Source organism: Hemiscyllium ocellatum, chromosome 5, assembly GCF_020745735.1.
Source record: "Hemiscyllium ocellatum isolate sHemOce1 chromosome 5, sHemOce1.pat.X.cur, whole genome shotgun sequence".
NCBI classification, from domain to species: domain Eukaryota; kingdom Metazoa; phylum Chordata; class Chondrichthyes; order Orectolobiformes; family Hemiscylliidae; genus Hemiscyllium; species Hemiscyllium ocellatum.
Window position 1 is genome coordinate 97,682,166 of NC_083405.1, and position 21,428 is coordinate 97,703,593.

General features: G+C 44.5%; 1 protein-coding gene across 1 annotated transcript in view; it reads left to right on the plus strand.

Moving 5' to 3' along the window:
• Nucleotides 1-21,428, plus strand: part of LOC132816124 (myosin-IIIa-like) — a 161,429-nt gene that overhangs the window by 107,408 nt on the left and 32,593 nt on the right. The window contains exons 3-4 of the mRNA XM_060825584.1: nt 932-1,036; nt 1,862-1,961. Of these exons, the coding sequence (XP_060681567.1) occupies nt 932-1,036; nt 1,862-1,961 (205 nt within the window). The remainder of the gene's footprint in view (nt 1-931; nt 1,037-1,861; nt 1,962-21,428) is intronic.

A 21,428-nucleotide genomic window follows, 5' to 3' on the forward strand; every position in this document is an offset into this window, starting at 1 on the left:
AAACCAGAGTTGAAGAATGTTCTTGGACTGGAAACAAACACTAACACTGTTTTTCTCTCTCCACAGTGGCTGCCAGATCTGCTGAGTTTCTCCAGGAATTTCTGTTTTCGTTACGAAGACACATTGTCCACTCATTTTCACATTCTGTTTCTGTGGGTTTACTGTGTGCAACTTGCTGTATTTTCAACATCACCATAATGGCTGCATTTTCCAAAGTATTTAATCAGTTATAAAGCACATTGGGACTTATGGTGGTCATGGTAAATGTGATATAAACATCTGATTTTATTTTTGTCTTTTTCACTCCTGATTGATAACTGTGTCTTCAGCCAACTAAACCCCCTTTCCTTCCTTTTTCTTCATAGATATCCTCCCCTCGCTTTCAAATCATATTGTGGTTTCAGTCCTCCCTATATCTATGACCTGCTGTAGCCCAACAACTATCCAACATATCTAGCCTCCACCTCTCTTACATGTTTTGACTTCTTTGTCCGCAACATTGGTGGCTCTGACTTTTATCTCTGCAACATTGGTGATTGCACCCTGAGCTTCCTGTGCCCTATCATCTGGAAATCCCTCCCTAAATCTTACACACTCTCCATCCCCATAAGATATTTCCTCATTGCCTGAACTTGGCATCAACTGTCTTAAATCAAGTCTCTAATTCCTTATGAAGCTGGGTATTAAATTTTATTTGCTTTTGAAACTCTTTGGAATGTTTTACTGCATTAAAAGCGTTATATCAATTTAAGCCATCATTCATAACCATCTTTCTTTAGTTTTCTGAGTATTACTTTTTTTGGCTCAGCTTCCATATTTCTTACCCCTATGTGAAGGACTTTGGAAGCTTCCATCCCTATTCAAGGCACTATAGAAATGCAAGCTGAAGTTATTATTGTCATTAACAATCATTTTTTTTTTGTTCTTTCAGTTGTGCAATGGAGGTTCTGTGACCGATCTTGCCAAAGGGCTGTTAAAACGAGGTGAGAGAATGAGCGAACTGATTATTGCCTACATCCTGCATGAAGCCCTAATGGTAAGATTTGTATTTCAGTTTTAGCATTTACAGTCTGTCAGTTCAAACTAAAGCATTTCACAGAGTTTCAGCCCCAATTACAGTGACATGTGACAGTCACAGTCCAAAGCTAGAGGGCATAGCTTTAACTTTGAGAGGAGAAAGATATAAAAGCGATCTAAGGGGCAACTTTTTCATGCAGAGGGTGGTGCATGCATGGAAAGAGCTGCCATAGGAAGTGATGGAGGCTGGTACAATTACAACATTTGAAAAGTATCTGTTTGGGTATATGAACAGAAAAGTTTTGGAGTGATATGGGCCAAGTGATTAGATTAGATTACTTACAGTGTGGAAACAGGCCCTTTGGCCCAACAAGTCCACATCACCCGCCGAAGCGCAACCCACCCATACCCCTACATTTACCCCTTATCTAACACTACGGGCGATTTAGCATGGCCAATTCACCTGACCCACACATCTTTGGACAGTGGGAGGAAACCGGAGCACACCCACACAGACACGGGGAGAACGTGCAAACTCCACACAGTCAGTCGCCTGAGTTGGGAATTGAACCCGGGTCTCAGGCGCTGTGAGGCAGCAGTGCTAACCACTGTGCCACCGTGCGCTCACAATTGGAATGAGATTAATTTAGGATATCTCATCGGCATGGATGAGTTGGGCCAAAGGGTATGTTTCCATGCTGTACATCTCTATGACTCTATGATTCTACTTCAGTGAGATGCAGGTGGCATGCTAGCATTAAAAATGGCTCACTTTTTAAATGTTCATTAGGCTTTTCTTTTTGGTTCAGGAATAATATAACCATCACCACTGAATTTTCCTTAGGGTCTGAAACATTTACATAACAACAAGACAATCCATCGGGACATCAAGGGCAACAACATCCTATTAACAACAGAGGGAGGCATCAAGCTTGTGGATTTCGGTATGTAGCAATTTGCAGGCAGTAGGAGAAGCCAATCGTTCTTCTCAGCAGTTTCCAATGGTACACTGAGTACTCAGGACAGGAGGCATAGTGCCAGAAGCTGTAAGGATTCTGTCTGAGAAGCAAGTTTATTTGTCAGTATTCACTTGTACCCAGTGCGTTTGCAGCTGTCTATGTAGAGGATGAGAGGAAGGTTAATGAGAAGTATAGGAGCTTGGCAGATTTTACCAACAAATAAGAAGTTGTCATGTCAAGACAACCTGCTTCTAGTTTTCCAACATTAAAATGCTTATATTAGTTTTAGAGATCATAACTAATACAGAGGACACATAATTATCAAATCAATAGGTAAGAAAAAATGGAGCTAGGAAATTAGATCCTTACATGCGAACAACCTTCAGTGGAGAGACAATATTTCTAAATCTTAAATGGCAGATTGGCAGGGTAATGTAGGAGGGACATCAGTACAGAGGGAGTGACTTGAACTCTGTTGGATTGATGCAAACTACCATTATCCCTGAGTAACCAGTTTCCCATCCTGATCCTGCACATGCCCATTTTAGATCACCAGCAGCTCATTCTTTCAATGTGGAGATTCTGAACAGAGATTGGCAGCCAATTTAACTGGGCAGGGAAAGCTGGTGTATTTCCTACAGAATCTACCTAGCAAGAAACAGAGTCACGGTTGGAAGATATGATGTTCTTCTGGGTTCAGAGGGATCCTGTTGTAAGCTCCTTCGGAAAGCTCTGAGTACCGGTGACTGATCCTTGTATTGCTGCTTGCCAGACAGCTGCTGTCTGGGAAACTTCGGCTGGAAAAAAATTTGGGTGGCTGGATTTTAACCAGCTTCTTGTTCAAGCTGGGAGCTTGGTGGGGGGAGGGGTGGGGGAGGGGTGGGGGTGGGGGGTACAATGAAGAGAAGTGGGCATGGGGAGTGTGGGACTCAGCTTCCTTGTCTATGGAAATCACATTTTATCAGAGATCTGCAGGTCATTTGCTGCATGGTGAAACTGTCAGGTGACACCACCCCCCCCACTCCCTAATGATCCATAGACCTCCCTCTAGTCTTGGTATGAGGGGGAGGGGAAGACTCCTAATTAGGGATCGCATGATCAGTCACCCTGGCAATGACGGTTGATGGTCCTCCAAGAAGCAGGCAGCTCTTGGACACAGGTTTCCCTCCTTTAAAGAGATGAGAGTCCCCAGGAACAGACTGATTAGTAACCAGAATGACCTAAAGCACAACTGGAGAATGCAGAAGAATCCACAAATCTAAAATTGACTGGGCTTCATACTGCTGAAGTTCAAATGTTATTCAGCCTCCCTCAGGCTTTACCTACTGGCTTTTGAAGTAAACTATTCATGTACTGACAAACAAATTATCATTAAAGATTCCTCCCAATTCCACTGATGAAATAGTAGATGATTGTACTTACACTGCACTCTTAAATGATAAACATTATCAGATTGAAACTTTAGTTAAGGTAGGAAAAGGTCACTCAGTGAATGTTTCATAACATTTCGTTAGACCACTGTACTTAGGTGAAGTGAGTTTTGAGCCTGACTGTGATTTGAGAACTAGCTCAAATGTGTTGTATTCTCCGAGCTAATACAGGGAAGGTGGCTGCTTCACCAAGGCACAGTACATGGCTAGTGCCTCTGAGACAGAGGCAGCTTTTTCAACAGAAGGAAATTTTTGTCCTGTTTCTGCCAAGAGGCTCTTGATAAAACTGTTACGCCAATGATATGCTATTGTTGTTGAAGCAGTTGTGCTTAGTGACCCATCGCCTAAACAAGCTGATTGTTTCTGTTTTTGGATTTCAGAGCCAGCATTATACTAGATTTCTGACAATGAATGCTGGAAAGAAAGATAGAAACAAAAAAGAAAATAATTCTTACTGATCCTGAATAATTTGTTACTTATATTAAGGTTAAGCATTTGGATTTTTGCCCCTCCCTCTCAGTCATTTTCTCCTTCAACAATTAAAGCTCTTTCTTGATATGTCCCTGATGAGTGTAACATCGATCAGTGACTTCGTCCTGGTCCTAATTAACACCATGCTTAAAAGCGAGTATATTATGTACTGGAGTAAATTAATGCATCTCTATTAATATCTTTTTAAAACATAAATGTAATGAAGCATCATATTATCAGATGAATTGTTTAGGTCAATTTTTAAAGGAACAATTTGTCACTAATAAGTAGGAGATACAAATCAGCAATAACTGGATTGAATGTTTATTTAATTATTAATGTATAGATTTATCAGAGGGATAAAAAAGCATTTTTAGGGGACTTCAATTTGATTTGTTTTCCAAGAATAATAAATGTTACCATTTCTGTAAACTTCTAGTAGCTTATAGAAGATAGAATTAAAAGTGGACCAGACGTACAGCGATGTCATAAAGGCAAGGAGGTGAAGTTACGTATTTGCTATGTTCTGTTATTCTGTTACTTGTAATGAAATCAGAACAGCGATCTTCAATGCGTTTAATGCTTTCTTTGTAAAAACAGAATAAATGAAACAGTCCCCTTGACAACCTCCCAAAGTCGTTCACATAACAAATTGATTCTGTCATTATTATGGCTGAAGCTTAAAGCACTTTCAAACTGGTTGCTTAACCGGTGATACTGTAGCAGTGAAGCGATTGACTGCTGTTTCATATGTCATTCTCTGCAATGAATCAGTAATGAGATGACACGGACCATTCCCTGTTATGTTTATAGGATTCTGCTTCAGGTGCATATACCATTGGTTTTCTTCGGTGTAGTTATGGTTTCTGATGACAAGCCGAATGATATAAAAATGTAGTGATTTTAGTCATTCTTAAGATGACATAGAATGGTTCAGCAAAGAAAGATGCTCAATAAATTAAATTTAATCCCACTGCTCAGATGTATCCCATAACTCTGCAGTTAGTCTCCTCAAGAGGGCATCGTCCCTACCTCTGAGTCGGGAAGCCGAGGTACAAGTCCCACCTGCTCCAGACGTGTGCCATAACAACTCTGAACAGTTAAAAGAAAATATTCTCTTCAAGTTCAAGCCCAATGCCTATCAAACAATCCAGTGGAATCTGATTCTCCCACCTTTTCATGAAGTGCACTCTAAATCATAATTTTGCCTTCTTCTCTAGTTAATTTCTCAACTATTATAAGTCTATGACCTCTGGTTATCAACATCTTTTCAGAATTAAACAGCTTCTTCTAATCTACTCCATTAAAGCTGCATAAATTGCGAAGGCCATTACTAAAACACTCCCTAACCTTCTCTGCCCTAAGAACAATCACACCCCACCCATGTTCTCACTAAGGTGTGCAGTTGTGCACAGCTATTTTGACATTCCATGCAAGTGATCGACATATCAACACAGAATACAGCATTGATGTCCATTTCCGGAAGTCGCTGCCATACACAGACCTCAGAGATTCACGCAGAAGAGAAAGAAATAACACGGAATGCTGCATTCCATAAAACTAAAGTTTCTTGCCACTTATAGTTAAAAATTTAAAGTTTTCCTTTAAAAAAGCGGTAGCAGACCCGGAAGGCGCGCTAGGTTACCTGGGTAAGGTTTTTTTTTCTCTCCCCTTATTTAAACGCGTAGGCGAGTCACCCGAGGCACTACACGAGTAGTGCCTCCCACCCTTCCACCTCCTCTAACCTAATAATAAGACCAATTGTGACTAGCGGGTAAGTGCTGCATTTTCCTTGTTTGTTTCTTTAGATTTAGTTGGTTTTTGTTGTTTTTTTTTAAGGAAAGCTTACTTTTAGAGGGATGGCAGTACAGAGAGGGCAATGTTCCTCTTGCAACATGTATGAGGTGAGGGAAGCCATCAGCGTCCCTGCTGAGTACACTTGCAAGAAGTGCACCCATCTCCAGCTCCTCCAAACCCGTGTTAGGGAACTGGAGCTGGAGTTGGATGAACTGCGGATCATTCGGGAGGCAGAGGAGGTCATAGATCGGAGCTATAGGCAAGTAGTTACTCCGAAAGTTCAAGATAGATGGGTGACAGTGAGGGGGAGTGGGAGGAGGAAGCCAGTGCAGGGACCCCCTGCGGTCATTCCCCTCAAGAACAAGTATACCGTTTTGGATACTTGTGGGGGGGATGACTTACCAGGGGCAAGCAACGAGGTTCAGGCCTCTGGCACGGAGCCTGGCCCCGTTGCTCAGAAGGGTAGGGTGGAGAAAGGTAGAGCAATTGTTCTTGGGGACTCGATAGTGAGGGGTACAGACAGACGGTTTTGTGGGGGCGACAGGGACTCACGTTTGGTATGTTGCCTCCCAGGTGCAAGGGTACGTGATGTCGCTGATCGTGTTTTCCGGGTCCTTAAGGGGGAGGGGGAGCAGCCCCAGATCGTGGTCCACGTTGGCACCAACGATATAGGTAGGAAGAAGGGTGAGGATGTAAGGCAGGCTTTCAGGGAGCTAGGTTGGAAGCTCAGAGTTAGAACAAACAGAGTTGTAGTCTCTGGTTTGTTACCCGTGCCACGTGATAGAGAGTCGAGGAACAGGGAGAGAGAGCAGTTAAATGCGTGGCTACAGGGATGGTGCAGGAGGGAGGGATTCCGGTTTCTGGATAACTGGGGTCCTTTCTGGGGAAGGTGGGACCTCTATAAAAAGGATGGTCTACACTTGAACCTGAGGGGCACCAGTATCCTTGGGGGGAGGTTTGCTAGTGCTCTTTGGGAGGGTTTAAACTAACTCCGCGGGGGCATGGGAACCAGGACTGTAGCTTTAGGGTACAGGACCTTGAGTGTAGGGAGGTTAGGAATAATGCAGCGATCTCTAAGGAGGGTGACTGTAACCAGAAAGGTGGATTGAAGTGTGTATACTTCAATGCCAGAAGTATAAGGAATAAGGTAGGTGAACTTGCAGCGTGGGTTGGTATCTGGGACTTCGATGTTGTGGCCATTACAGAGACGTGGGTAGAACAGGGACAAGAATGGCTGTTGCACGTTCCAGGGTTCAAATGTTTTAGTAGGATCAGACATGGGGGTAAAAAAGGGGGTGGCGTGGCATTACTTGTCAAAGACAGTATCACAGCAGTGGAATGGACGATGGAAGAGGACTTGCCATCTGAGGTAGTTTGGGCTGAGGTTAGAAATAGGAAAGGTGAGGTCACCCTGTTAGGTGTTTTCTACAGGCCTCCTAATAGTCCTAGAGAAGTAGAGGATAATATTGCGAGGATGATTCAGGAAAAGAGTGAAGGTAGCAGGGTGGTTGTTATGGGGGACTTTAACTTCCCAGATATTGACTGGGAGAGCTATAGCTCGAGTTCATTAGATGGGTCGGTGTTTGTACAATGTGTGCAGGAGGGTTTCCTGACACAATATGTCGACAGGCCAACAAGAGGGGAGGCTATATTGGATTTGGTTCTAGGTAATGAACCAGGCCAGGTGTTGGACTTGGAGGTAGGTGAGCACTTCGGGGACAGTGACCACAACTCGGTGACTTTTACTTTAGTGATGGAGAGGGATAATCGTGTGCCGCAGGGCAAGAGCTATAGCTGGGGGCAGGGAAATTATGATGCAGTGAGGCATGACTTAGGATGTGTGGATTGGAAAAACAGGCTTCAAGAGAAGAACACTAATGAGATGTGGGGAGTGTTCAAGGAGCAGCTACTGCGTGTCCTCGATAGGTATGTACCAGTCAGGCATGGTGTAAAGGGCCTTGTGAGGCAGCCGTGGTTTAGTAAGGAATTGGAGTCCCTTGTGAAAGGGAAGAAGGCGGCATATGTAAAGATGAGGCGTGAAGGTTCAGTAGGGGCGATTGAGAGTTATAAGGTAGCCAGGAAGGAGCTAAAGAGGGAGCTAAGAAAAGCGAGAAGGGGACATGAAAAGTCTTTAGCTGGTAGGATTAGGGAAAACCCAAAGGCTTTCTATAGGTATGTCAAGAATAAAAGGATGACTAGGGTAGGTATCGGTCCAGTCAAGGATAGTAGTGGGAAGTTGTGTGTGGAGGCGGAGGAGATTGGAGAGACATTAAATCAGTACTTTTCATCAGTATTCACTCAGGAACAGGACACTGTTGCTGATGTGAATATGGAATCACAAATAATTAGAATGGATGCCCTGGAAATATGCAGGGAAGAGGTTTTGGGAATATTGGAAAGGATGAATATAGATAAGTCTCCTGGGCCTGATGGCATTTACCCCAGGATCCTATGGGAAGCTAGGGAGGAGATAGCAGAGCCATTGGCCTGGATTTTTATGTCATCGTTGTCAACAGGAATAGTACCAGAGGACTGGAAGATAGCGAATGTGGTCCCATTGTTCAAGAAAGGGAGTAGGGATAGCCCTAGCAACTATAGGCCAGTGAGTCTGACTTCAGTGGTGGGCAAAGTCTTAGAGAGAATGGTAAGGGATAAGATTTATGAACATCTGGGTAGGAATAACGTGATCAGGGATAGCCAGCATGGTTTTGTGAAGGGCAGATCGTGCCTCACAAACCTTATTGAGTTCTTTGAGAAGGTGACCAAGGAAGTGGATGAGGGTAAAGCAGTAGATGTTGTGTATATGGATTTTAGTAAGGCGTTCGATAAGGTTCCCCATGGTAGGCTAATGCTAAAACTTCGGAGGTATGGCATTGAGGATACATTAGAGGTTTGGATTAGGAATTGGCTGGCTGGAAGGAGACAGAGGGTAGTAGTTGATGGATTATGTTCATCTTGGAGCGCAGTTACTAGCGGTGTACCACAAGGATCTGTTTTGGGACCATTGCTTTTTGTTATCTTTATAAATGATCTAGAGGAAGGACTTGAAAGCTGGGTAAGCAAGTTTGCGGATGACACAAAAGTCGGTGGAGTTGTGGATAGTGAGGAAGGAAGTGGTAGGTTACAGCGGGATATAGATAAGTTGCAGAGCTGGGCGGAAATGTGGCAAATGGAATTCAATGTAGCTAAGTGCGAAGTCGTTCACTTTGGTAGGAATAACAAGATGATGGATTACTGGGCTAATGGTAGGCTACTTGGTAGTGTGGATGAGCAGAGGGATCTTGGTGTCCATGTACACAGATCTCTGAAAGTTGCCACCCAGGTAAATAGTGCTGTGAGGAAGGCATATGGTGTACTGGGCTTTATTGGCAGAGGAATTGAGTTCCGGAGTCCTGAGGTCATGTTGCAGTTGTATAAGACTCTGGTGCGGCCTCATCTGGAGTATTGTGTGCAGTTTTGGTCGCCATACTATAGGAAGGATGTGGAAGCTTTAGAACGAGTGCAGAGGAGGTTTACCAGGATGTTGCCTGGAATGGTAGGAAAATCTTATGAGGAAAGGCTGAGGCACTTGGGGCTGTTCTCATTGGAGAAGAGAAGGTTTAGGGGAGATCTGATAGAAGTGTATAAGATGATTAGGGGTTTAGATAGGGTAGATACTAAGAACCTTTTACCGCTAATGGAGTCAGGTGTTACTAGGGGACATAGCTTTAAATTAAGGGGTGGTAGGTATAGGACAGATGTTAGGGGTAGATTCTTCACACAGCGGGTTGTGAGTTCATGGAATGCCCTGCCCGTATCAGTGGTGAACTCTCCTTCTTTATGGTCATTTAAGCGGGCATTGGATAGGCATTTGGAAGTTATTGGGCTAGTATAGGTTAGGTAGGATTCGGTCGGCGCAACATCGAGGGCCGAAGGGCCTGTACTGTGCTGTATCCTTCTATGTTCTATGTTCTATATATTATCATCCTGGTAAAGGTCTGTACCTGGTTCAAAGCCTTGACATTTTTCACAGTGTGGTACCCAGATTTGCATACACATTCTCACTGAGCCGAACCTCCATTTATAAAGCAATAACACACACCTTTTGTATTTATTTCCCAATTTACGCTTCAACATCATACTTTCTTCGCTATCTTATCATCTAGTCTTGTCACCTTTAAGCAAATATAAATATGTTCCACAGATCATAGGGTCATACGTGGAGTCATACAGCATAGCATAGAAACAGACCCTTCGACTCACCCTGTCTATGCTGACCAACAAACACCAAACTATACTAATCCCATTTACCCAGACTCGGTCCATACCTTACTATGGGGAGAAAGTGAGGACTGCAGATGCTGGAGATCAGAGTCAAACGTGATGCTGGAAAAGCACAGCTGGTTAGGCAGCATCCGAGGAGCAGGAGAGTCGACATTTCAAGCATAAGCTTTTCATTAGAAATATGGGAGGGGTTGGGGGCAAGGGGCTGAGAGATAGAACATTAAACAATACAGCACAGAACAGGCCCTTCGGCCCTCAATGTTGCGCTGACCTGTGAACTATTCTCAGCTCGTCCCCCTATACTATCCCATCATTATCCATGTGCTTATCCAGGATTATTTAAATCTCCCTAATGTGGCAGAGTTAACTACATTGGCAGGCAGGGCATTCTACGCCCTTACCACTCTCTGGGGAAAGAACCTGCCTCTGCCATCTGGCTTAAGTCAATCACCCCTCAATTTGTAGCTATGCCTCCTTGTACAAGCTAACGTCATTATCCTAGGAAAAAGACTTTCACTGTCTACCCTATCTAATCCGCTGATTATCTTGTATGCCTCTACCAAATGAGTGAGGTCTGCAGATGCTGGAGATCAGAGCTGAAAATGTGTTGCTGGTTAACCCAACTTCCACTCCTGGCACCTTCCCCTGCAACCGCAGGAAATGCAAAACTTGCGCCCACACCTCCTCCGTTACCTCTCTCCAAGGCCCCAAGGGATCCTTCCATATCCGCCACAAATTCACCTGCACCTCCACACACATCATCTATTGCATCCGCTGCACCCGATGTACACTCTATATTGGGGAGACGGGCCGCCTACTTGCGGAACGCTTTAGGGAACACCTCTGGGACACCCGGACCAACCAACCCAACCACCCCGTGGCTCAACACTTTAACTCTCCCTCCCACTCCACCAAGGACATGCAGGTCCTTGGACTCCTCCATCGCCAGAACATAACAACACGATGGTTGGAGGAAGAGCGCCTCATCTTCCGCCTGGGAACCCTCCAACCACAAGGGATGAACTCAGATTTCTCCAGTTTCCTCATTTCCCCTCCCCCCACCTTGTCTCAGTCGATTCCCTCGAGCTCAGCACCGCCCTCCTAACCTGCAATATTCTTCCTGACCTCTCCGCCCCCACCTCACTCTGGCCTATCACCCTCACCTTGACCTCCTTCCACCTATCACATCCCCATCGCCCCTCCCCCAAGTCCCTCCTCCCTACCTTTTATCTTAGCCTGTTGGACACACTTTCCTCATTCCTGATGAAGGGCTTTTGCCCGAAACGTCGAATTTCCTGTTCCTTGGATGCTGCCTGACCTGCTGCGCTTTAACCAGCAACACATTTTCAGAGCTGCCTCTATCAAATCCCCACTTAGCCTTCTTCTTTCAAATGAGAACAGACCCAAGTCTCTCAGCTTTTCCTTATAAGACCTTCAAAAGTTAAAAGGGAGTGGGTTGTGGCTGGGGAAAGGTTAACTAGAAATGTGATAGATGGATGAGGGGGGGGATGATGGTCAGAGCGGAGGGTGAAGTGGATAGGCGGGAAGGAAGATGCATGGGTGGACCAATTCAAGAGGGCGATGCTGAGTTGCAGAGTTGGATCTGGGATAAGGTTGGGGGAGGGGAGATAAGGAAACTGGTGAAATCGACATTGTTCCTGTGTCGTTAGAGGGTTCCAAGGTGGAAGCTGAGGTGTTGTTCCTCCAGTCATCCAGTGGCCAGGATTTGGTGGTGGCTTCCTCCAGTCATCAGTAGCAGCTTCCTTTGGCACTGCAAGAGGTGTGAAACCTGCACCCACACCTCCCTCTCACCTCCATTTAAGGCCTCAAAGGATTCTTCCACATCCAACAGAGATTTTCCTGCTCATCCAAGCACCTCATCTATTGTGTCCATTGCTCTCAATATGGTGTCCTCTACATTGGGGAGACAGGACGCCAACTTGCGGAACGTTTCAGGCAATATTTCCAGGACACATGCACCAAACAATCCCACCACCCTGTGGCTGATCACTTCAACTCCCCGTCCCACTCCGCCAAGGACATGCAATTTCTGGGCCGCCTCCACCACCAAATCTAGCCACCCAACAACTGGAGGACAAACACTTCGTCTTCTGCCTTGGGACCTGCCAATCACACAGAATCAATGTCAACTTCACCAGTTTCCTCAACTTCCCTTCCTCCACCTCATCCCAGATCCAAGCTTCCAAGTTTGCACTGCCCTGTCCTCCCGCCCCCCACCCCCACCCCCCCCACACCTCCGACCCCCCCACATTCCTGTTGAAGAGCTTATGGTCGAAACATCAACTCTCCTGCTCTTCGGATGCCGTCTGATCGGCGATGCTTATCCAGCACCCCCATACGTTTTGACTCATATCTTACTAAGGCATGGTATTTTAAGTATTTGGCTAGAAGGTTCTTAACTGTTGTGAGAGTATCTCCACCACCCTCTCAGATAGTGCATTGTATGTTTCTACCACCCTCTGGGTGAAAATCTTGCCTCAAATTACTTACTTCTTACCTTAAACTCTTCTTCCTTGGTCTTAGATAATCTGCCATGTCCTTCTGCCTGCACACACCATTCTAAATTGTTCCAGCTAGGTTGTACTGCCTCTCTACATTGTTCCTCCCAAAGTTCATCACCTCACCCTTAACAACATAAGATTGCAGCTGCCTTTCCTCTGCTTACTTCATTAATCTTTTACACTTTGTTTACAATTTTCCTCACTAGTTACTGCTGCCAAATTTTGTATAAACTCCCAACTTCATGATGTTGCTCCCAATACCTAGGCTGAAAATGCGTTGCTGGAAAAGCGCAGCAGGTCAGGCAGCATCCAAGGAGCAGGAGAGTTGACATTTCGGGCATGAGCTCTCCTAGAAGCAGCCTCATTTGTCCACCTCTAGGAGGGGCAGAGGGGTCCTTGAAGATAAAGTCCCACTTATACTCCTGATGCCCAAGAATGTTTTAATTTGTTGAAATTCCAGCTGAAAAGAGCCAATATCAGTAATTTGAGAACAGGTGCAGGAGAAATGTTTGACCAAGAAGACAGTAAAGCAGTGATAGCATTGTAAAGCATTAGGTTCAACCCAAACAAAGTTCCAAAAGTCAGAAAGATGTGACATTCAAGCTTTATGGTGATGGTGCAATTGATTTGTATTCAGACAAGGAAGACAAAATAGACCTATACAAGAAATAAAGACGTATGGAATGAAATACATGGTAATAACTTCAGTGTAAAATTTACTATTGGCTAAGAAGCAGAGAGTGAATTGAGATTTACTTGACCAGTGAGAATTTTGCATTGGAGGTCTGACATGTCAGTGTTAGAAATAACAGGCAGATTCTTCCAAGTTTAATCCTGTTCATGTCTGCAGTGGGACTGCAGTCGACTGTCTGCAGTCGACATTTCGGGCATGAGCTCATGCCCGAAACGTTTATTCTCCTGCTCCTTGGATGCTGCCTGACCTGCTGCGCTTTTCCAGCAACACATTTTCAGCTCTGATCTCCAGCATCTGCAGTCCTCACTTTCTCCCAATACCTAGGTCCAGGCTAAAGGAAAGCAAAGAGAGGGACTTGCACACTGGTTTGGAGGTGGGTGCTGGAAATGTTTGAAAAACTTTATTGGCTATTTTGCCATCATACTCCTACCTCCAATCACCTTTCCCCAGGGAAGATAGAGCATGATGGGAACGCATGGGATATCAACAAGAAACCACTTGATATGGGACAATTATTAAATTTTCAGATTCTTCCATGAGGAAATGAATCAAGCTGTGTGTATAACTCAGCTGTTCATGTGAGGTGAGTGCACATCAGAAGGGGTGGAGCAGCTTGACAGCTCCAGTCGATCTGACCTTTACATGATAAAGCAGGTATCACCCATGGGCATTGTTCCCCCTCATGTCCCTTCAGCAGTACTCACATTGTTGTCACAAGAAAGCCTGAGTCACCTGGCTATCTCTCCTTAAACACAGATCCTGGCAATGAGATCTTAGTTGACTGCTTCCAATGAGATCATGTCTAAAGTCCCACTGCAGACATGAACAGGATTAAACTTGGAAGAATCTGCCTGTTATTTCTAACACTGACATGTCAGACCTCCAATGCAAAATTCTCACTGGTCAAGTAAATCTCAATTCACTCTCTGCTTCTTAGCCAATAGTAAATTTTACACTGAAGTTATTACCATGTATTTCATTCCATACGTCTTTATTTCTTGTATAGGTCTATTTTGTCTTCCTTGTCTGAATACAAATCAATTGCACCATCACCATAAAGCTTGAATGTCACATCTTTCTGACTTTTGGAACTTTGTTTGGGTTGAACCTAATGCTTTACAATGCTATCACTGCTTTACTGTCTTCTTGGTCAAACATTTCTCCTGTTCTCAAATTACTGATATTGGCTCTTTTCAGCTGGAATTTCAACAAATTAAAACATTCTTGGGCATCAGGAGTATAAGTGGGACTTTATCTTCAAGGACCCCTCTGCCCCTCCTAGAGGTGGACAAATGAGGCTGCTTCTAGGACCTCCATCCAATTCGGAATGGTGGGTGAATTCAGTGGTTAGAAAGTCAGTGAGATTTATTGACGTTGTGGTTGGAATCATACAACACAGAAGAGGCCCTTTGGCCCATTAAGTCTGTACCATCAAAAATGTACGTCTACCTACACTGGTCCCACTTTTCCACACTAGGCCCATAGCCTTGAATTTGATGACACTTAAAGTGTACATCCAAGTATTTTTTTAAAGGTTATGAGGCCTCCTGTCTCAGCTACCCTCCCATGCAGTGCAATCCAGATCCCGTCCACCGTCAGAGTGACAATGCTTTTCCTCAAATCTCCTCTAAACCTCCTACCTTTCACGTTAAAATTATGCCCCTTTGTTATTGACACTTCAACTAAGGGCAACAGCTATTGTCCATGCCCCTCAAAATCTTATACATCTCTATCAAGACACCACTCAATCTTCTCAATTCCAAATTAAACATTCCAAGCCTGTTAAGCCTCGCTTCATAGCTAAAATGTTCCATCCCAGGCAATATCCTGATGAATCTCTTTTACACCTCTTCCAGTGTGATTACATTCTTCCTATAGTATGGTAACCAGATCTGCATACAGTGGCCAAATATAAGTCCTGTACTGTTTCAAAATAGCCTCCCTGCTTTTATAATCTATGCGACAAATTATAAGATAAGCATCATCTTTGCTTTCTTAACTTGACCTTGTTAATCTGTCCTTCTGCCTTCAGGGATCTGTAGACAAGCAATCCAAGATCTCTCTGTTCATCTGAGCTTCCTATTGTATTTGTATTCATTGTGCAATCCCTTGTCTTTTTCCTTCTTCCCAGGTGCATTACCTCACAGTTATCAAGGTGAATTTCCATCTGCCACTAATCTGGCCACCTGACCAATCTGTTTATATCCTCCTGTAATCTAACACCCCCTTCCTCACTGTCAACCACCAGCCAATCTTGGTGTCATCCACAACCTTACTTATCATCACCCCACCCCTGCATTGTTTCTGAATATCAATAAGGGGACCACCACAGTACACCAAGCTCCAGTCATACAATCTCCCAACAACACTCTATGTATCCTGTCAATTTTGGATCCATCATTCCAAGTTACCCTGGATCCCATGATCTTTATCAGTTTTGCATGTCAAAGAACTTACTGAAATCCATAAACATTAACCAATAGCCCTGGCCTCATTCATTACATGGTTATCTGTCCCACCACATAAGTGTTGCCAATGTGAGAAGAAGAATTTGAAGATGTTTTATGGTGGAGGAAGTGTTGGAATTTGGCAGATTCAAGATGACACAGGCACTGTACTTTTAAGACTGTTACATAACATAATGACATATATTCTTCAAGTATAAAGATACCCACCTTGCCATCAGCCATTCTGTATCACTAAGTTAGTGTAGTCAGCCAGCTATGTGAATGTTATGGACAGTAACATCATAAGCACAACTCCAGATATTACAACTGTGTAAATAGGTAGTGTTGTTAATAAACTTCAAGGCATCCATCTCAGCAAGTTCCTAATTCTGTGTGGTATATATTATGGGTATTAATAAATAGAAAACTAAAATGACAAAGTTATTCATCACAGCTAGTTAGTGCCAGTACATGGATGCAAAATGCTGAGTAGGTTACAGCAACACAGCAGTTGTGGAAAGTTCCTTTGCCTAACAGTCATCCATCAGTCTGTTCAAGTTCAGAATCCATGCCCACCAGCTACATGCAATTTCACTCACCCTAAAACCTGCTTGTATATAAAATAATTTGATCAGTCCAGAAAACTGTCCACAAGACATGATGAACCTGAGTGCAACTAAGATATCCTCAACCAATCTATAATTCCAGAATGGAGACCCCCAACAACAGGTATTTGTCCGGTTCATAACTGTTCACGCATCTTACAGTGGTATAAAAGGTCGTCACAACATTGAAGACCAAAGGGCCTAGACTGTTCTATGTTTTATGTTCTAGATCCTGTGTAATGGGTTTGTTTGGATTTCTATTGACTGCAAGTTTGTGTTGAAAATCCCACCAATAAACAAGTGCAAGCATAATGAGCAGTTCCATTTCCCAACAGCTACTGAATCTGGGGTCACTATTCATTGATTTTTTTTTCCCACTGGAGCACATTCCCTAGAATGAGATGTAACCCTGCTTCCTTCCCTGTTGGGCTAGGGATATCCTGATGATGACATTATTACTCTATATTTTATAATTTCCTCAATCTTCTATTACTTTACTGTATTTTCTCCTAGCCTGTGTGGTTAATCAAATTCCTTCCCTTTTTACTCTGTTATTTTTATATTTCTCTGCCTCTGGGCAATAGATTTGCTCCTCAGTTTTTTTCACTATCCCATCCTCCAGCCAATATGTGATTTTGTAGAAACTCTGCAATCAGCCCATTGAGTCTGTTTTGACTCTCCGAAGAGCATCTCACCCGGACCCATCCTCACAACCTACCCCTTTAATTCTGTATTTCCCATGTCTAATCCACCTAGCCCTTACATCCCTGGACATTATGGAGCAATGTAGCATGGCCAATCCACCAAATCTGCACATCTTTGGACTGTGGGAGGAAACTGGAGCACCTAGAGGAAACCAATGTAGACAAGAGGGAAATGTTCAAACTCCACACAGACAGTTGCTCTAGGCAGGAATCAAACCCAGGATTTTGGCACTGTGAGACAGCAGTGCTAACCACTAGGCCACCATGCTGTCAGGTCTCCATGATTTGCAGGATCAAACTCTGAGGCAAATTTGTGTCAGGAACTTCAGCACTAATCTGGTGCTGATGACCTGAGAAGAATGTTTGTCTTGCAGCAGACATGCATTTTTTCTGATTTGTCTCTCAATGTGGACCAAACCTAGGTGCTTGGCAGCTTCTAAATCTGGGCTTGGGCAGTGGATTCAAATGTCAAGGTAGTTGTCAAAATGTAAATTTCCAAGCATTGGTATTTTCACTTCCCTGAAGGCAAATTTTAATGGTATAATTGATAAGGAAAATCAATCTTTGGCTGATGGCTATGAGAATGCATTATCTGGAGACCTGTCATGTAGATGAATAGGCAACTACCACAAGAAGGTAAAAACAATGACTGCAGATGCTGGGAACCAGATTCTGGATTAGTGGTGCTGGAAAAGCACAGCAGTTCAGGCAGCATCCAAGGAGCAGTAAAATTGATGTTTCGGGAAAAAGCCCATCATCAGGAATAGAGGCAGAGTGCCTGAAGGGTGGAGAGATATCTCCCGAAACATCGATTTTACTGCTCCTCGGATGCTGCCTGAACTGCTGTGCTTTTCCAGCACCACTCTAATCCAGAACTACCACAAGCATCCAATTGCTCAGACTGAAATACTGCTCTTCAACGTGGTGGAACCACAGGGTAAAAACAATGACTGCAGATGTTGGAAACCAGATTCTGGATCAATGGTGCTGGAAGAGCACAGCAGTTCAGGCAGCATCCAAAGCGCAGCGAAATCGACGTTTTGGGCAAAAGCCCTTCATCAGGAATAAAGGCAGTGAGCCTGAAGTGTGGAGAGATAAGTTAGAGGAGGGTGGGGATGGGGAGAAAGTAGCTTGGAGTACAATGGGTGAGTGGAGGAGCGGATGAAGGTGATAGGTCAGGGAGGAGAGGGTGGAGTGGATAGGTGGAAAAGAAGATAGGCAGGTAGGACAAGTCCGGACAAGTCATGGGGACAGTGCTGAGCTGGAAGTTTGGAACTCAGGTGAGGTGGGGGAAGGGGAAATGAGGAAACTGTTGAAGTCCACATTGATGCCCTGGGGTTGAAGTGTTCCGAGGCGGAAGATGAGGCGTTCTTCCTCCAGGTGTCTGGTGGTGAGTGAGCTGCGGTGAAAGAGGCCCAGGACCTCCATGTCCTCGGCAGAGTGGGAGAGGGAGTTGGGCCACGGGGCGGTGTGGTTGATTGGTGCGGGTGTCCTGGAGATGTTCCCTAAAGTGCTCTGCTAGGAGGCGCCCAGTCTCCCCAATGTAGAGGAGACCGCATTGGGAGCATCGTATACAATAAATGATATTAATGGATGTGTAGGTAAAACTTTGATGGATGTGGAAGGCTCCTTTAGGGCCTTGGATAGAAGTGAGGGAGGAGGTGTGGGCACAGGTTTTACAGTTCCTGCGGTGGCAGAGGAAAGTGCCAGGATGGGAGGGTGGGTTTTTGAGGGGCGTGGACCTGACCAGGTAGTCACGGAGGGAATGGTCTTTGCGGAAGGCGGAAAGGGGTGGGGAGGGAAATATATCCCTGGCGGTGGGGTATTTTTGGAGGTGGCGGAAATGTCGGAGGATGATTTGGTTTATGCGAAGGTTTGTAGGGTGGAAGGTGAGCACCAGGGGCGTTCTGTCCTTGTTACGGTTGGAGGGGAGGGGTCTGAGGACGGAGGTGCGGGATATGCATGAGATGCGTTGGAGGGCATCTTTAACCACGTGGGAAGGGAAATTGCGGTCTCTATTTGAAGGAGGCCATCTGGTGTGTTCTGTGGTGGAACTGGTCCTCCTGAGAGCAGATACGGTGGAGGCGGAGGAATTGGGAATACGGGATGGCATTTTTGCAAGAGGTAGGGTGGGAAGAGGTGTAATCCAGGTAGCTGTGGGAGTTGGTAGGCTTGTAAAAAATGTCAGTGTCAAGTCGGTCGTCATTAATGGAGATGGAGAGGTGCAGGAAGGGGAGAGAGGTGTCAGAGATGGTCCAGGTAAATTTAAGGTCACGGTGGAATGTGTTGGTGAAGTTGATGAATTGCTCAACCTCCTCGCGGGAGCACGAGGTGGCACCAATGCAGTCATCAATGTACCGGAGGAAGAGGTGGGGAGTGGTGCAGGTGTAATTACGGAAGATCAACTGTTCTACGTAGCCAACAAAGAGACAGGCATAGCTGGGGCCCATACGTGTGCCCATGGCTACCCCTTTGGGCTGGAGAAAGTGGGAGAATTCAAAGGAGATGGTGGAACCACCATTTAATGGGATCTGATATGTTTCACTCATTTCTGAAGCCAATGATGGAAATACACAATTGTGATGTTCACCGATTTGCTTATAAAGATCTGTTGGCAGCTTCTGTCCATCTAAAAAGAGCTAAGCAATTTAATTCTCAATTTTTTTTTCAACTGTTGACTATGTTCCTTCAGTGCCATGTTAGGCAGCAACAATCCAAACTTGACTCTTTTTATGTTTTCATGGCATGTGAGCATTGCTGGTTGGGCCAACATTTATTGCCCATTTCTCATTACTTTTCAACTGAGCAGCTTCCAGGGCCAATTCAGAAGGCAGTAAGAGTCATCCACTTTGCCGTGAGTCTGGAGTCACCTGTAGGCCAGACCAAATAGGACATCAGATTGTTGGCGAAAATGGTGAGGAAACAGGCAGCATATTGTTGGTGATGGCCAGTTGTGAAGCTGCTGCTGTGGCCACTGTCCCTTTTAGGACAATGCCCCATGTCAGGTCAATCCCACCAATGGCCAGGGTTGAGGACATGGTTGAGAGGGTTGCCTCAATGCCTCAGAGATCAGGTAGGCTGTGGGCTGTCAGGGCTAGGCAGGCCAGCTAAGTTGACCAAATTCCTGATAAATACCAGGCTAGCATCCTAATGGTACAGCATGTATCAGCTGATTAAGATCCAGCAGTACTGCTACACCTACAGAGATGAAAGATGTGTAGTAATGTCACACTTTTTATGACCAGTGGATGTTTTTATGACCACTGGTTTATAGCCAATAAAGTACTTTTCTAAGTTTTGTCCCTAGCATAATGGAGGTAACATGGCAATTAATTTGTGCACAGCCAGGTCTCGCAAACAGCAATGCAATACTGACCAGACAGTCAGTGCTTTTTGTGATATTAAAATATTGGCCAGGATCCCAGGGCTGGCTCTCCTGCTCTTCTTAGAAATAGTACCAAAGCAAGTCGATGGATCTCTTTCAAGAGACAGTTTCTCTAACAGTGCAGTGCTCCCTCAGTATTCACAGTATCAATTTTGATTTTTGGACTCAAGCTCAAGAGAAGGATTTAAATCCAGAACGGTACAACTCAGAGACAAGATTGCTACCAGCTGAGCTGTGGTTGACATCATGGTTATTAATCCTTAGTTCTTTCTGTAATGCAGCTCAAATAAAAAGCTGTACAACTGAATGTAGGTTTTTCTGTAGTTTGGTTTGAACATTCTTATACATGATGGTGAGCTTTCATGCATTTCTGGCAAAGCCTAAAAAAGGCTCATGAATGGGACAAAAATAGTTCAGTGAAGAGCTATGCATGTAATTAATGATAGCCTTTACAGAATCATTCTAGGGCTGAATTTCCTCACATCTGTTTTGTTTCTGCAACAATTGGCAGAGACTGCATTTAGATGACTGGACACAATGGGTCTCCTTCTGTGCTATGTTTGTCTATACAGAGAAATGGGAGCCTTGGAATTAAACACCTCAACCATCCCGAGCAATTCCCCACCCCCACAAAAGTAGAGAATGTTGAAGAAAGGGGAAAAACTGAGAAAACGGTAAAATATTCCAAATGTGCATTTCTACAATGGCAGATTTTGAGCTGTCTATGGAAAGCAGAGGACCCTTTGTTAGTCTATTTCAATTGGCTTTCTCAGAGCAAATGGGAGCCTAATTTCAAACTTGGATTTTTGTGTGTTTGACTAGGCTCAGAAAATGTAGCAGTGAATTGGAGGCAGGAGTTGGTAACTCTACAGGATTATAGCAATCCATGTGAGCCAGAAGAAATGGGACTATTAGACCTAGTTTCTCAGGAAGCATTTGATCTCAACCCACTATTCCCAGCCTCTTTCTGTCTGTTGGGATTATTGACCTTCCTTCCTGTCACCTCTACAGGTGCTTTATCCTCTATCCAAGTGATTACACCATCCCACCCATCATATCCAATGGCCGTTCTCTTCATCATCCCAACCTCACACTCTTCACTCCAATGTTTTATTGTTCCTGTGCTGTGATTGC